Source organism: Geospiza fortis, unplaced genomic scaffold, assembly GCF_000277835.1.
Source record: "Geospiza fortis unplaced genomic scaffold, GeoFor_1.0 scaffold200, whole genome shotgun sequence".
NCBI classification, from domain to species: domain Eukaryota; kingdom Metazoa; phylum Chordata; class Aves; order Passeriformes; family Thraupidae; genus Geospiza; species Geospiza fortis.
The window spans coordinates 2,742,670-2,758,757 of NW_005054353.1; the positions used below are offsets into that span (position 1 = coordinate 2,742,670).

At 36.4% G+C, this 16,088-nt stretch overlaps 1 protein-coding gene across 13 annotated transcripts in view; it reads left to right on the top strand.

Moving 5' to 3' along the window:
• Positions 1-16,088, top strand: part of RIMS2 (regulating synaptic membrane exocytosis 2) — a 357,283-nt gene that overhangs the window by 94,803 nt on the left and 246,392 nt on the right. For all 13 annotated transcript variants that reach the window (XM_031058961.1, XM_031058971.1, XM_031058957.1 and 10 more), the window contains one exon: positions 7,680-8,605. In XM_031058961.1, coding sequence (XP_030914821.1) covers positions 7,680-8,605 — 926 coding nt within the window. The remainder of the gene's footprint in view (positions 1-7,679; positions 8,606-16,088) is intronic.

A 16,088-nucleotide genomic window follows, 5' to 3' on the forward strand; every position in this document is an offset into this window, starting at 1 on the left:
TTAGAAAAGATTAGATTCAAAATTAGATGAAATGATGTATAGATTAAATCTGTTATAATATATTCTCTGTAATGGCTGAGCAAATAAACTTTGATGGCAGAATGCTTTCCTTGGAATCTGAACTCATGATTATTGAGGTGAAGAAAATCTAGGTTTCTGCTAAGTCTTTGGTTTTTCCATGTCATGCTACTTTATCATGGCTTAAATATATTGCAGTCAGATTTGGTTGGTGCTTTATATTAAACATAATGTATTCATAAGCTAGTTTGCATAGCTAGAAAATGCTGTGGAAAACTGCAGAAAAATGTGTTTATAATTCATTTAAGGCAAATGAAGATATACATTTGCTTTCTATTATTTCCAAATTTTCAACATAATTTGAATGTGAATTTTGATGACTGCTTTTGGAAATAGTCCATTGATTTTCACTGTTCTTTTTAACTGTGTAAGAAAAAACATTTTCAGTTTTACACTATGTGCAGCACATCAGACTGAAATAGATGCCACAACTATTTTAGCCTAATAGTTGAAAATTATGCCAAAATTTGACTTCTTACTAAAACTAAAACTTCAAACTAAAAGTATGATAATACATAACTTTATTTGAGACCTAGAACATAAAGAAAATGCTGGAACTAGTATCACAAAATATGAAATACTGGACCTGCTCAATTTTAAAAATAGTTTAAATGAAATGCCCTGACCAGCATGTACATTTGTAGGCAATAGTACTGTAGCAAGGCACTAATCAGCTAAGTACCATAATCCTCCTTATAGGCTAAATTCTTACTTGACCTCCAGCTATATACAGCGCATGGTAACAGCATTAAACTATAACACTCCCCTCATGCTCTCAATAGCTTCCCATTGGGTCAGCTCTCTGACTTGAATTGCTGTTGTTGCAGACACTAAACTTTATTTTTTTCCTAGATGCCTTATATTTTATAAGTGCATTTTAGGGGCAGGGAAGGGTTTGTAAAATACATGCCTAAAAATTTGTGTCTCGAAATGAAGAGACTGCTTGTGTGATTTCACTGAACCTAGAGGATTAAATGAAAGCGCTAGCGAGAGCAGAAATTGATGTATTCTCATGAACCCGAGGCTGCCAGCTACCCAGATGTGCAGTGGCTGATCAAAAGGTAAAACGGAAGAAAGATGCAGAATGTGTTGTGTGAAGACAATGTCTATGCTCAGCATTTCTTCTTCTTCTGGGGGATAATTAGGGAGATATTTTTTACTTTTAGTAAAAAAAGTCAATGGAAGTACTGAAAACTTTTTCTTGTGCTTCATATATATGCAAATATTATCATAAAAACATCTTTTGCTACCATATAATTTAGTTTCTTAAATTGTATTCTATCTTCTGTGATAAAAATAATTATTGAAACATTATATTTATTTAAATAAAAATAGTATATATAGAATTTTGAAATGTTCTTTTATTTTATATTATTTGTACTTTTTAGTAACAGTTCAGTATTATATTTACTCGTTCTTATGTTAGTGCTTTTGTGACCTACTATTCTTTTAACACCCTGTATTTTAAAGTAATTTGAATCCTGCTGTTAGACAGATGTTAATTGATTCCACCATTCTGCAAATGGTTTCTGTAGTGTCAGTCCTGATGCAGATAACAAGAATGCCCATTCCTACCAATTATTCTCGAACACAATCTAATCAATTTGCTCTTTAGTATAGTTTTTATTATTATCTTTTTTGAGACAGAATTTTTACTGAAAGAAAAGGTGCAATATTGCTTGTTTATCTATTAAGTGGAAATAATTAGCAGAATATTAATTTTGTAAATGTTCAGAAGTAGAAATAATGAAAAATCTTGGCATGTTTAACCTATTTTTAAAAGGTAAGCATTCTTCAATGTATCTGAAAGAACACTCAGTAAAATATAGTTGCTTTATTTCTCAGCTTGCAGTTCTCTAAAATCATTTTATATGATTTAAGGGCTACTGAATAGTCAGGCAAAATAAAGGAGGACAAAATAATTTCTAATGTTAGTCCAGTTTTCCTATCTGTGCTGTTTTTTATTTAAAGAAAAAAAAGTGAAACAAATGTATTACCTAAAAATTTGTAGATTAGCAATTGATACTTACAATCACCTCTTTTGTTCAGCAGTTTTTTCCATATTGTAACTCTTTTCCTCATACAAATTGAAAGTAACCCTGCTGCAATGCTGAATTTTTGCTGAATTGCTTGTATAGAATAAACATGTATTTTTTCATATGTCTGTGCAATAATGTCAAGTTCAAAGCAAAATTGTTATCAGTGGTGACTTTAATTATGTTAACATTTTCTTACTACAGATTTCCTTTCTCTCTGTTGATACAAGCCTGCAGTCAGTGAATTCTGATTTTCAGATAAAATCTAATAGAGATCAACATCTGCTCTACCAATCTTATGCTTCAGTAAATTTATTGAATTGTAAACTTAATTCATATTCGTTGTAAGCTTAATTCATATCTTTTGGAGATATTTAGCTGGAACATATTCTAATGTTTCTAAGCATGGTTTCTTTAAGATAAAATTGCAAGGCATGGCTAAAATGAGGAATGAAATATTGTCTCACATGAGCTTTACCTAGTGGATACCTTAGATGTGTGAGTGTAAGATGTACTTCAGAACAATTTTTTAAAACCATATTAGTCAAATGTAATAAACACCTTTTCTATTTATCAAAGTAGGCTGTTTAAATTAATTAACTTGTGAATTGTGCACTGGTTGCTTGCATTCTTCATTTTTTTGAGGGGTGAGAAACTAAGGAAAGGGGAACTGATAAATCATAAGTTTAATCTAGTATAAAACTAGACAGCATAGAGGAACTGTAAAGAGAGATCTTGGTGAAAACTGGATCTGCTTTGAAGTAAAAAAAAAACCTCTTTTTTCAATAAGGGAGCCATAGCTGCTTTGAAGAATGTGCAAAATGAATTCTCCTGCACAGTATGACTCAGCAGAGGCAGAAGTTATGAGGAGAATGAAGAGTTAAATCATTACCAGCTAGCCTCTTAAAACCACTGCCAAAAAATTTGCAGATTTTTCAGTCTGGCTAAGGAAGTCTGTAGAGATGGTTTCCTAAATGAGAGAGTAGAAGTCTCCCTGTGACAGGCAGGCAGACCCTAAAGTTGCACAGCAAGTTTTCTGTGTTCATTGCACTCATGGAGCTTTGGGTGCAAGGTCCAGAGTGTGCCCAGCTCAGCTCCTGGCAGCCTGGGAACTGTGTGACAAGTGCTTCACCTGTTCCCTGTCACTGTTGTTTTAAAACAAGTGTCCTGACTGTTGAATTCAACACACAGAAATACAAAATTTCAAATAGTAGAAGAATTATTATTACATGATCACTCAGGGACCAACAAATGCTCTTTCCTTGACAGAAGCCATATAGAAAAGGAGAAATGAGGCTGTGTTCAGGGTATTTGATGAGGTCTCTAACAAGAAGCCTTGTATCTTGCATGGCTTTTGTGAAAAAGTTCTGGTCGCAAATGTCAATTTTTTACCTTCTCTGAATTATTCTTTCATGTATTGAAAGGATCACATTTTGAGTTAAGCAAAATTACAATATATGCAGGAGAGATATTTTCAGTTTTAATTTTCCATTCAACTTTATTCCTTGATAATTTATAGGAAAGAGAGAACAAAATTTTAAAGTATTGTCTAGTAAATTATAATTAGGTCTTACAAGTAGATGGCCAGTATTCATTTCCAAGTAGCTGATGGCTCAGGCCCACTGAGAACATTATTTAATTGACCCAAATTATAATTTTTTAATTGACCCAAAGCTTCTGATAAATAATACTCTTCAAGTAAATGCAGGTTGCTTCAGGTGGTCAAACAAAACTTTAGAATGATATCTTCATGAAGGTTTTCTCCAGTTCAAATGTGTATTTTGTTAGTCTGAGGAAAAGATTATTAGCAGGAAGGTCTGATATCTAGCTTTGACAGTGATATAAATACTTTACATATTACAATGTTTTTTAATGTCTCTGACTTCTGAAATGTGATGGAGACTTAATTTTTAAAATATCCTTTTCTACAATACATTTGGGCCAATTTTCTAAAAACCTAAATCAAAGCAGAAGAGTTTTTCTCTTTAAGTCAGAATTCAAGTGAATGTCAAAGAGTTTCAAGATATTTAGTTCCATTATGGAAATCACAGCCATCAAAGCTGAATAGCTGTCTTATATTCTTCTATGTTATATTTTAAGAACTTGAGTTCTATTGTGATGTCGGGGAGTTGAATAATTTAACTTTATGAGCAGGAGTACAGATTACAGTCAAGCTATTTGCTTTTCCATAATATTAGTGATATCTGTAGTGCACTGCAAATAAAGTTTCCATCAGTGTAGGGTTATGGGTTGTGTATTAAAGACCAAATGTCATGTATTGGTAAATTACAATAAAAATAAATATACAGTAATAAGTAGGAAAAAATAAATTTCATATTCTGTATCTGAAAAAACCCCATTTATATAATGTGCCTGACAAAGATTTTTGCAGGGTTTTTAAACCATAATAAAGATTTTATTTTATGGTTGTTTCAAATAAGTAGCAATCACATAGGCCTGGAGGATTTTTCAGAAAAAGTGTGATATCCTTTTCAGAAAAGGTGGTAATCCTTCTGACAAGAGATGTATAGTGCTTAGTTCAGCTGGCAGCTGGAGGGTGCATATCACACCCTTAAAGTTCACTTAGCTTTTAAAATTCCAGGGAAGTCCTGGAAAGGCAGGAGTAGTCATTTTCCATGGTGTGTCCAGCTGGGGGTACTTAATGAAAGAATTTTATTAAGATATCTTTAAGGTAGTTAATGGTGAGAAATGGATTAGACAGATGCTTATGAAGGTGAGTGAGAATTAGCTAGTGATTTAAAAATAGAGCAGATTTTTAGTAGTAGGGACAGGCCATAAGTTTTCATCAGTACTAGTTGCCTCCTACTGTGCTTTCATAACTCTGATTTAAAATGTATAGCATTCATTGTACAACTCTGTGTATAGCAGGTATTTTTAAAATTAAAAAATTGCTGAATATTAAAGGCAGGCTAATTGTGCTGTGATGATCAGTAGAGAATGACAGACTTTAATACTAAGGATCTGGTGACTGTGGGGCAGGATGAGCCCTCTCCTGGCCTAAGATTTCTGGCTGATCAGGTGCACAGGTACAGTTAATTTATTTCTGATGGACAGGACTACAGCTTCTGGTTAGTTCAGTAACTTCAGTAATGAAGTAAGCTGACTTCAACAGGAATGAAATTAATTAGAAAGGGGGGTTGATGATGTCAGTCAACATAGGCCAGGAATTCAATTAGTCACTTTTTTTCTGTTAGGCTGCTTTCTCTGAAGAAAAGCACTGTATTTGCAGGTAGGCCCTTTTTCTTGCATGTGCCCTAGTAGTTGCCACACAAAGGGCAGCCATGAAAAGCTTTTTCCTACATTAAAGGTTAGAGTAGGCTGAGGACCCAGCTGCTCTGTCAGCCATAGATGGTTTCCTATTTTTATATCTTAAATGGAGGAAGGAAAATGACTGTTTGTAGTAAATGTAGCACACGAAGTTAGTACAAGTGGTATAAAAATATAGTGCTAAATCAACACATTCTCCTCTCATTAACATAGTTAATGCTAGAAAAAACAGGTGTGCTTTTTAGTAAGTCATGTGCCAGTTCATCTGATGATGTATTTCCTTAATATAAATATATTTTCCTCAGCAGCAAGTCTACAATAATGTTTTTACTTCTACAGAAATCCATCTCTTTTATCCCACTCAGCCTCCCCCCCATGGCATTATAGCCGTAATGTCATCAGAAGAGGATTGCATCCATATGAGGACACTGTGACACGGAGGGATTTATTTATGTATTTATATGTATCTATACACATGCACATGTTTTGTATATGTTTATATAATCTTCTATTTGTAGCTGAACCAATTCTTACTGCTGTGTTGTTTGGCTTGCTGCAGACACAAGTACGTAGATGTTTAATACTGAAGCATGTGTACACTCAGGCTGCTCCAAGGCACACGTGAGATTTGTCAAACTAGAATCTGTATGGCTTTGTGTGTTGCACTGTTCATCATGGAGTTGATCCTACAAACCATATGTTCTAGAGTGTTTTAATGCTTTGGAGGATCACATTGATGCAAACAATGTGTCTCTGAAGACACATGATCTACAGGTTATATAGACTGAGTAGACACAGGGTGAGTATTAACAGTATAGTATGTGTACATTTCATGTGTACATGCATTTGTCTCGATCTTGCAATGAGATTCACATGGGTTAATGCCTCTATCTGATGAATGCAGATTTTTCCTATATGGGGGACACAAGTGGGGAGAGGAAGTTATGCACGCTTTTGCTATAACCATGACAGAAATTTTCAGGGATTGGGTAATTTGCTATTGGAACAACTTATTTTGGGATGTGGCATAATTTTTCATTATCTGAAGTATTTAAGTGAAAAATATTTATCTTCCTTAAAGCATTTCTGCATCTAATCTCTGTTGTCCTAATGAAGCTTCTATGTCTGAAAACTGTCCGCATTTGGGTAGTTCTGTTGTTCTAATTGTCCCTTCCTGTTGGCCATTCTGGTTTTAGCTTTATGAAACTCTGTTCATGTTACATTATTCAAGTTGAGTCGCCAGTAGCAGAATCTGTAGAAATTTTGTAAAAAGTACAGAGATTATAATTTGTGCTGGTACTAACACACCACTGTATAAAGACAGATGTGACGGCTTCACTGTAAGCAAATAGGCATCTGCCTGATTACAGAACTTGTCACTCTTCACACAAAGAGTTTCATTTTTGCAAGATTTAATTAGTTTTCTCATTTGTACATGCCATTGCAAAGCTAAAGTACTTTACTATTTACAAGGCAATACTGGGTCCAAATCTTGCAAGCGCAGTTTAATAATTCTGTATGGTACCTAAACCAGTACAGGATGCCAATTTGCCAGTCACCCCACAGGCCATGCACTGACTCCTTGTGGAGCAGAGACTGCATTTCCTTCCTGGCTGTGAAAATAATGTTTTCTCTCCTATCAGATAGACAGAGGCAGCACTTTGAAACTCTTTCCCTTCGCAACACAAAAATGTGGTTTGTTTTCTGTGTTCAAGACTTCTGAGTTCATCTGATTTAGAAAAGTGCTGCCATTGAATCTTTGTCTGTTTTCTGCCCTTGGCACAAATTATAGTTTTGTGGGAACTGAAATGTGTGTTTTTGAGCAATAACAGCTGCTAAAAGAGTAAACTAACTGAATGATCCTTCTAGCCCTAATTTCCATGGTGATTATAAAATTCCATGAAACAGAAGTATATGGTCAAGTTATATTGCTGTAAAATGATTACAAAGGATTATAAAATTTTGGTATTTGTAAAGCAGTCATGACTACAAAGTAGCCTAAGTATTTGTATTCTATATTTTATAAAGTCACATTAGCATTTTTCCTTCAAAGCTGTTTTTTATTCAAACTGTGCACCGTAAGCAGATTTATAGCATGACATCCTTTCTTTAATTTGGTACAGAAAATGTGAGAGCACATTTCACAAAAAAATGCAATGAACGGATTTTTTTTCTGTCAGCTGGTCATTTTATCTTTTAACTACCATTAACTGCATATTTGTGCTACATAAAATATTGACAGGATTCTCTTTCTGCTTTCTCGCCATGATTATTTAGGAAAAGAAGCCCTTCAATATCAAGAGAACAGAGCAGAAGATACGACCAAAGGGACGAGAGAGACGAATACTCACAGTATGCTACATCAGACAGTGCGATGCCCAGGTCACCATCAGATTATTCAGATAGGCGGTCACAGCGTGGGCCCCAGTTGTACGAAGAACCTGAACTGGGTGATTATAGAGATTCCAACAGAAGGAGCCGCAGACGTTCCAAGGAGTATCCAGTAGAAGAAGAAGATGCGCAAAGCAGGGAAGAATATGAGAGGCAAAGGAGGGAAGAGGAATACCAGGCACGATACCGGAGTGATCCTAATTTGGCTCGTTATCCAGTCAAGCCACAGCCATATGAGGAGCAAATGCGTATCCATGCTGAAGTGTCCCGCGCACGTCATGAACGCAGGCATAGCGATGTCTCACTGGCAAATACAGAGCTGGAAGATTCTCGGATGTCCATGCTCAGGATGGAACGACCATCAAGACAAAGATCAGTGTCTGAGCGCAGGGCCGCCATGGAAAACCAACGTTCATACTCTATGGAAAGAACTCGAGAGGCTCAGGGACCGAGTCCCAATCGTCAGAGGACCACAAATCATAGCCCTCCTACACCTAGGAGGAGTCCAATTCCTCTGGAAAGACCAGACATGAGGCGCTCTGATTCTTTAAGGAAACAGCACCATTTGGATCCCAGTTCTGCTGTCCGGAAAACAAAACGTGAAAAGATGGAGACAATGCTACGGAATGATTCACTCAGCTCGGACCAGTCTGAATCTGTCAGACCTCCACCACCAAAGCCCCATAAAACGAAAAAAGGAGGTAAAATGCGCCAGGTTTCATTAAGTAGCTCAGAAGAAGAATTGGCATCCACTCCAGAATATACAAGTTGTGATGATGTAGAGATTGAAAGTGAAAGTGTTAGTGAAAAAGGTAAGATTTCTAATTTTTTTATTGTTTCACTATATAGATTTGATTTGGTTTCTATTACTTTTTTAGCTATTTAAAATGATTGCAACCACACATCTACAGCCCTTCACAGATGACTCAACTTTGTTGTGATGGGAATTGGGATGTTTTTTCTGATTTTGTGTTTCATGTACATAAATGTAATGGTTTATGTGGAAAAGACCATCACAGCTCCTATAAGTATTTAGATTAGTTAAAGGAAAAAACATGCCTACTGAAAAAACTATCAATGAAATCTGCAAAATATCTAAAGCTGGGCTGTCATATAAGGCCACGGTTTCATGTTCTTTAATACAAGATTTGTGTGCTCCTGGATCACAATGAGTGCATATTTGATCTGGATCAAGTGTGGGCGCATGACCGCGTTTTTGTTGAATTAACTGGAGCACATGATACAGCCCTTATGTCAGTTTCATGCTGTCTGCTGCAGGTTAAAGAATGTCTGATCTGCAAAAAGATCTGTGTCTATAAAGTTAACCCACTGAAGTTTTGAGACAAATTAAAAATTACTGATGTGGTTTACACCAATGGAGGTTTCGTTTTCTTGTGGTGAATATTATGAGTTCACTTACCTTCATGGATGTTGTTTTAAGCTTTTTTTGAGTTATTATTCTTATACCAGTGTACCTTTGTTACTTCCCCTAAATGGTTATCTGCTGTTGTGGATTGTGAATAGAAAGTTTACTACTATTCATTTTATTATTATTAATATTGCTATCAAGTTGGTTCTGAAGCAAGTAATTAACTTGAGTAAGTGAAATAACTCTGGATTTTCATATGTCAATATTCACAACCATGGTCTGATAAGTAAGGAGCAAGATTGTGTAGAATGGAAGGAAATTTCACAGGTCAAAGTAGACAGTTGCATGTACTTATGTGAAACAACTGTACTGAAACCTTGACCCCCTTAGTCTTCCTGATGAGTAGAAAAAATTATACCAACTTTATGGTGTTCATGATTTTGTTCTTAGAAGCAACCTTGAGAAAGATAGGACCAATCAATCCAGGGGAAGTAGTAACAAAATGTTTATTTAATGCAATTCAGTGCAGGAAATGTATTATACAAGATAATATAGACAATGTATTTTTTGTACACATAACAAAGCATATACATTTAGGATTATAAAAGCACAGAATCATTTAGGTTGGAAAAGATCTATAAGATTATTAATTTCCATTAATTTAGCACTTCCATGGCTTCTAACACATCAATAACCCTTGTGTCTGCTGCTGCATGGCTATCCCCTACCTCCATGGAGATAGCAGAATGAAGGACCCCACTAGCACAATGTCTCTCAGACACTGGAAGGGTGCTGCCTAGTTTATCTGTAACAAGTCTGGTTTCATGCCTTTCCCTTTCAGACCTAGTTTAAAGCTCTGTCCATGAATCCTGCTAATGCCTGAGAAAAATCCTTTTCCCCTTTTGAGATAGGTGACCCCCATTTGTCATCAGCAGGTGTGGTGTCATATAAACTGTAAACATGATCAAAAACCCACAAAATTCTGCTGGTGATACCAGGCTCAGAGTCAAATATTGGTCTGCTGGATCTCCCTCTCTTCCCTCCTCATTTCCTGCAACTGGGAGAATAGAGGAGAAGCCCACTTGTACTCCTGGTTCCTTAACCTGTCATCCTAAAGCACTGATGTCTCTCTTTGATTGCCCTTGGATTTCTTATTGCCACTTTTCTGCCCACCTGAAAAATCCATAACTGCTGAAGGCCTTTCCAGGATAGGAACCTTTCCCTCCACAGCTGGGTCTCAGGGATCCCCTGGACTTTGACAAGAAGTGGGTCTACGTATTGGGCCTTCTGCTCCTTTCAGATGAGAGTTTAGAACATCCTCTACAATTCTAACAATTCTAGGTTCTCTGTAATAAATTCTAGGTTCTTTGTCATCTTACAAAACTTACAGCTTTCACTTAAATAACTTTGCATTTTAGGTGTCAAAGAAAACATTCTTACTGATAACAATAGTTAATAATAATGACAATGTCATGTCTGGCCTGATTTCTGAGAGAGTGAATGAAGCTATTTCTGAGAGAGTGAATGAAGCTAAATTTGTTATACAAATTAATTTTAAAAGCTTGCAAAGATTTTGCAGGGAAAAAACATTCCCTACTATGCTTTGTTCATCTTGACTGCATTAGTGTGAGCACTTTGTCATGACATACAGAGTATAACTGTGTCAAAGTGGCCTAGTGGTGGCCTGCAGCTGGAACTGATGTGGAGAAAACCTTGGTTTTTCATAAAGGAGAAGAGCAACTGCTTCAACTGGGGAAGGATGTGACTGCTTTGACTGTGTCTGCCCCCAGCCTGTGCTGGGGGTTCTGGGCTGGGGGAAGTGACCATGCATAGCGCAGAAAGTCATTCCAGCAGTAACTCCTGTACCTAGAACCAGAGCCAGCTGTGCCGGGCTCAGCAGCCCATGTCACATAATCAAATTGTATCCTCAGACCCTCCTACTTCTCCCATGCTCTTTAACCACTGGAGTGGCATTTTTTGCAAAGAGGGACTGGGACTCCTGTGCAAGAAATGTGGACCTGGCAGCATTGACATGAAGAGCTGGGATGGTGTTTGGTGGCATGAGATGTGCTAAGACCATGGTCAGGAGCTCACACTGACAGGTGAGTTCATTCTGTAGAAACTCAGGAAACAACACATGAGAACAGTGTTAAATGGACATAGCTGAGATTACAAATGAGTTTACCTGAAACGTAGGTTGTGCCAGAATTAGACATATTTTTCAGAGTGAATTTTGTGCAGATCTTCACAGACATTGAATCTCTCTTTAGTGATGTAATTGAGCACCAATTTAACAGATAGCCTCTGCCTTTTTCTGTGAATAGGACGAACAATTCTTTCTTATTGTGTTATTCAAGTTTTTCTGAAATTAATATTTTTTCCACATTATGTAAGAGACCCTTCCTCACTCTTGCTGTGAATGCCAGACTTCTGTAACTGCAAAGATGTCTCAATTAGCAGACAGTTCAAAGCTATATGTCCATGGCTGTCCTGGCTGTCTTAGGAAATACGCTTTGGAGAGGAAAAAAAGGAAGTTGCGTATATGTTTTGGACCAAAATATTAGGTATATTGCTATTTTCCCTAATAATGAAAGATCAAAATTGCTTAAAATGTTAGAGAAAAACGATTATTGAAATGCCAATGTTTTAATGAAATAGTGAATTTTAAATGGCTGTAAAATACCTCCTCCATCACTAAACCCAGGGATTATAATGACATTATAAATGTTCTAGACTGTTCAAATCACCAATTCTTTCTCAAAACCATCTCAGTTTACATGGTGCAGTTTGAAGACTCTGAGAAATGTGGGTTATAAAAAGAGAACAGTTGTGATGGTATTGTAGCAGTGTCAACTATGTGACCTACAGAGGTCCAAATAAAGCTGTATTTTGTGGTGTGCAAGTTAGGCCAACCTTTCTACACTGATAATCCAATTTAAGTGTCTTCTATTGTGAGGGACAGTTAGAGTACTTTTTTACCTTCATGTTCAGTTAGGTGTTTCTCAGTGCAATTCTAAGGGGAGGTTTGAAAGGGCCCCCATAATTTGTTAGCCAGCATGAAGCAGATGTGAAGCAGAGTGGGTAATTCTGTGTGTCCACAGGCTTTACAGGTAAATTTAGAAAATCAAACAGTACCACTGCCCATGTGTTCCTTATGGCAATACTGTCTCACCTGCAGTCTGCCAAAGGACCAATCTGAAGAGACTCAGGAAAGCTTGTGATCCCTGGGGTTGTTTTACCCCCACTCAGAGCAAAGGCATGAGAGAGGTGTCCTGCGCTGAAGCTGGGATTCTGTCTGCACCTTCCCCAAACACTTGAGGGTCTTAAAAGCAAGTCTTTACAAATCTCTCAAACTCTGGGGATTCAGCAAGAGACAATCTCTACATGGAAGAAGAGAATTCATTCAAGGAAATCTAGGTGTGTGAAAGTTATAAATATTGCCCTAATTTGTTCTAAATAGAAAGTAGGACATAGTAGATTCTCCAATGATGGTAAACAGTTCAGGCATACATGCAAACCATGCTCCCAGCACTTTTCAGAGCACCCTGTGAGAGGTATCTGCACAAATGGTGGCTGACATCTAATGTGGGTGGAATCTGTGGTGGGAAAGCCAAATGTGTTTGTGTTTTGTCAGTTCTTAAATTTAGTGTTTGCTTTCACTCTTATTTTATTAAAACATGATAGCTAGTTAGTTTTTATTATCAAAGAAACTCATATGCATAGAAAGATAGAAACCTTTAGGTTGGAAGAGATCTTTGGGATAAAGTCCTACTGTTACCTTAAGAATGACAATTTTACCACTCAAACCAGTGTCACATCCATGCCTTTTAAATACCTCCAGGAGTAGTGGATCAACTAGACCCCTGGGCAGCCTGTTGCTGTTCTAGTGTTTCATAACCCTTTCAGTGAAGAATTTTTTTCCTTATATGCAGTCTAAATTTCCCCTGCCACACCATGAGGCCATTTCATCTCATTTCTGTTGCTTGTCACTTTGGAGAAGAGTCCCCCGCCCTCGTGGCTACAGCTCCTCTCAGGTAGTTGTAGAGGGCGATAAGGTCCCCCATGAGCCTCCTTTTTCCAGGTTAAACACCTCCAGCTCTCTCAACCACTTCTCATAGGACTTGTGCTCCAGACCGTTCACTAGCTTTGTTACTCTTCTCTGGACTTGCTCCAGCACCTCCATGTCTGTCTTGTAGTGAAGGGCCCCAAACCAAACCCAGTATTTAAAGTGCAGCCTCAGCAGTGCTGAGTACCAGAGGATCATCCCTGCCCTGGTCCTGCTGGCCACACTTTTGCTGATGCCAGCCAGGATGTGACTGGCCTTCTTAGTCATCCAGGCATGCTGCCAGCTCATATTCAGCCAGCTGTTCACCAACCCCAAACAAAACATGTGGATAGACTCGAGCAACCTTAGAACATTAAACATCCGTGTGTTGTTGATTGAAAGCTGCAGAGTGCAAGCTGTCTGAGCAGAATCGTGTGCTTGCAGGACCAGGTGAAAATACACTTTGTCACTAAGCACACTAAAACATAAATATATAACCTTGCACTGGCTGTGTTGTGGTCATTTACAAACTTGTGAAGGACTGTCCTTTTTTGTGATAGAAGTTAAAATATCCTCATGTCCGGAATAGCCTCCAGGGCCTACTTGTTTATTGCAGATTTGAAACCAATCTGGTAGACATCCAGTTTAGTTTTTGATGGAGAATTAGGTCTATTTGAAAACAATATTCTTGTCACAAGTTAGAAAAAGTGTGGTAGCTCATGGTGTGAGAAGCAGAAAGCACATTTCCTGAGTGCTACTGCAAGAACAGTGCGTGTCTTACACGAGCAGAGATGCCAAGGAAGTGGGATTCCATCAGAGAGCTCTCACTTTTAAATTCAGAGAGATAAGGGACCTGATTTCAATCTTACTTGTGCCAGTTTCATACATCTTCAACAACTTTGGCTTCAAAGTTACACTGAGTTAAGTTAGATCAGAACGAGGTCATTGTTTCTAAAATTTGTTTCATTCAGGTTAGAGAGTTCCTGAAAGCCTAACTTCTCTGGAACAAATTATACTAGAAGGCAAAATTTCAGGACTGAGCTGCAGCAGTTGAATGAAAAGACTTTGAATTTTGACACAGTTTCAGTATAGAAATATTTTACAATTCAAAGTAAAAATTTTAAATTTTCAAAGAAAAATGGTTATTTAAAATGATGAAATGTTTGACATGTTTTATGAAAACAGATTTCAGAGAGTGACAAAATTTCCTTTTATTATTTCACTTAATATTTCAGTTTAGGAGATTGTGTTTTGTTTTTGTAATTAAATAATTTTTTTTTTAGAGACACCTCTACCTCTTATGTAAGATAAATATAACTTAAATATATAAAGAGTTGGACTGGAAATTTGGAATGCTATTATTCCATTTTTAATCTCACTCCTATGAACTACCTCTAATTTAAGTGCAAATATAAGAAATATTGAGAGATAAGAAATATTACACTTTTTTCTCTGTGTATTTTTAAGCGATAAAAAGTCACTGCTTTGAAAGTACTTATAACATTGACTAGGAAGTACCTAACTACTTTAAAATGTTAGTGTTGCCTATGATATTTTTTATAGAAAAATATCTTTCACAGATGTATAGATGAGAATAGAACTAGAATGTTTAAAGTTACAGAAATTTCTAATTGTAGAGAATTTAAAAAAAATTGCTAAACCTTCTCCTACTTACACACTTCCGTGGTACTTAGAATATATGAAAAGGGTGTGATCTTTTGCAGCATTTAGAGGACTCTACAGTAACATATTTTAAATTTGCAGTAATTTAAAATATTGGTGTAAGACAATAATATCTCTCATTTAAAAAGCCCTGCCTTTTCCCTATTTTTGGCTGCATATTCACATCCTTATTATCACTCCTGCTGGCAGAAGCACTCGGGCAGGTACACACTGCATCAAGCCAGGAAGCTTCTGTGGGGTAACTCTAACTAGGCAAAAAGATGGTAAATATTAACATTAGAAGCTTCCTTATAAAATGATGATTGTTCTCTAAGATTTTAGATTGCATGCTGAAAAGATGGTGTGTAACTTATGCATTCTCAGAATCTGAGGATAGACAGGGATTTCCTGAAGTCAGGAAGAAGAAATATTTTCATATAGTAATCAGAGCATACAGAATATTTTGTCATAGGTGGATGAACGTGAATAATTTCCTAGCACATAAATTCAAACAAAAATGTCTAATACTCAATTTTATTGATGAAAACCTGCCTAAATTGCAATCTGAACCTTCTGTATACAAATGTACAGGAATAATTAAAACTGTAATTCTTTAATCATGTTTCCTTTTACTCTGTGACTTTTCTGGAACTATGGTTGTAGGTGAAATGTTGTCTGGGCAAAAGATTAATAATGTTCTGAGATAGTGTAACACAAGAACTATGAGTTATTACTAAAGTATTTTAGTGTATTTGTTGTAGTTATCTGTGGCTTAAGGTGAGATTAAGTTTTTTATTAACAAAACAACATGGTTTTTAATATTTTTAACTTATGGATCATTGGAATCTAGCGTTAATTTACATTTTAACACTAACTGCAAGATGTAGTTTCCCCTGGAATTTATGAAAATATTCTATTCTGAAGGTGAAGATTGTTCTTTTTCAGTTGAAACTGTAGACCACCAAATCATATGAGTGACCAATATTAAAAGTATCATAAAAAATTTTTGCTTTCTCTGCACCCCTTTTTTATCTTTTTGAAATTTAAATAGAAAACAAAAGAAACTTGAATTATCATTCCAAGGTAATTTTTTCTCTATCCTTTACCATCCTGGCAGGTGGAATATATGCTGAATAATATCAATAAATATCCATTAACTTTTTTATGGTGATGAAAGAAATTTTTGTACAAACATGGCTGAAAAGGGAGTCGTCCTATG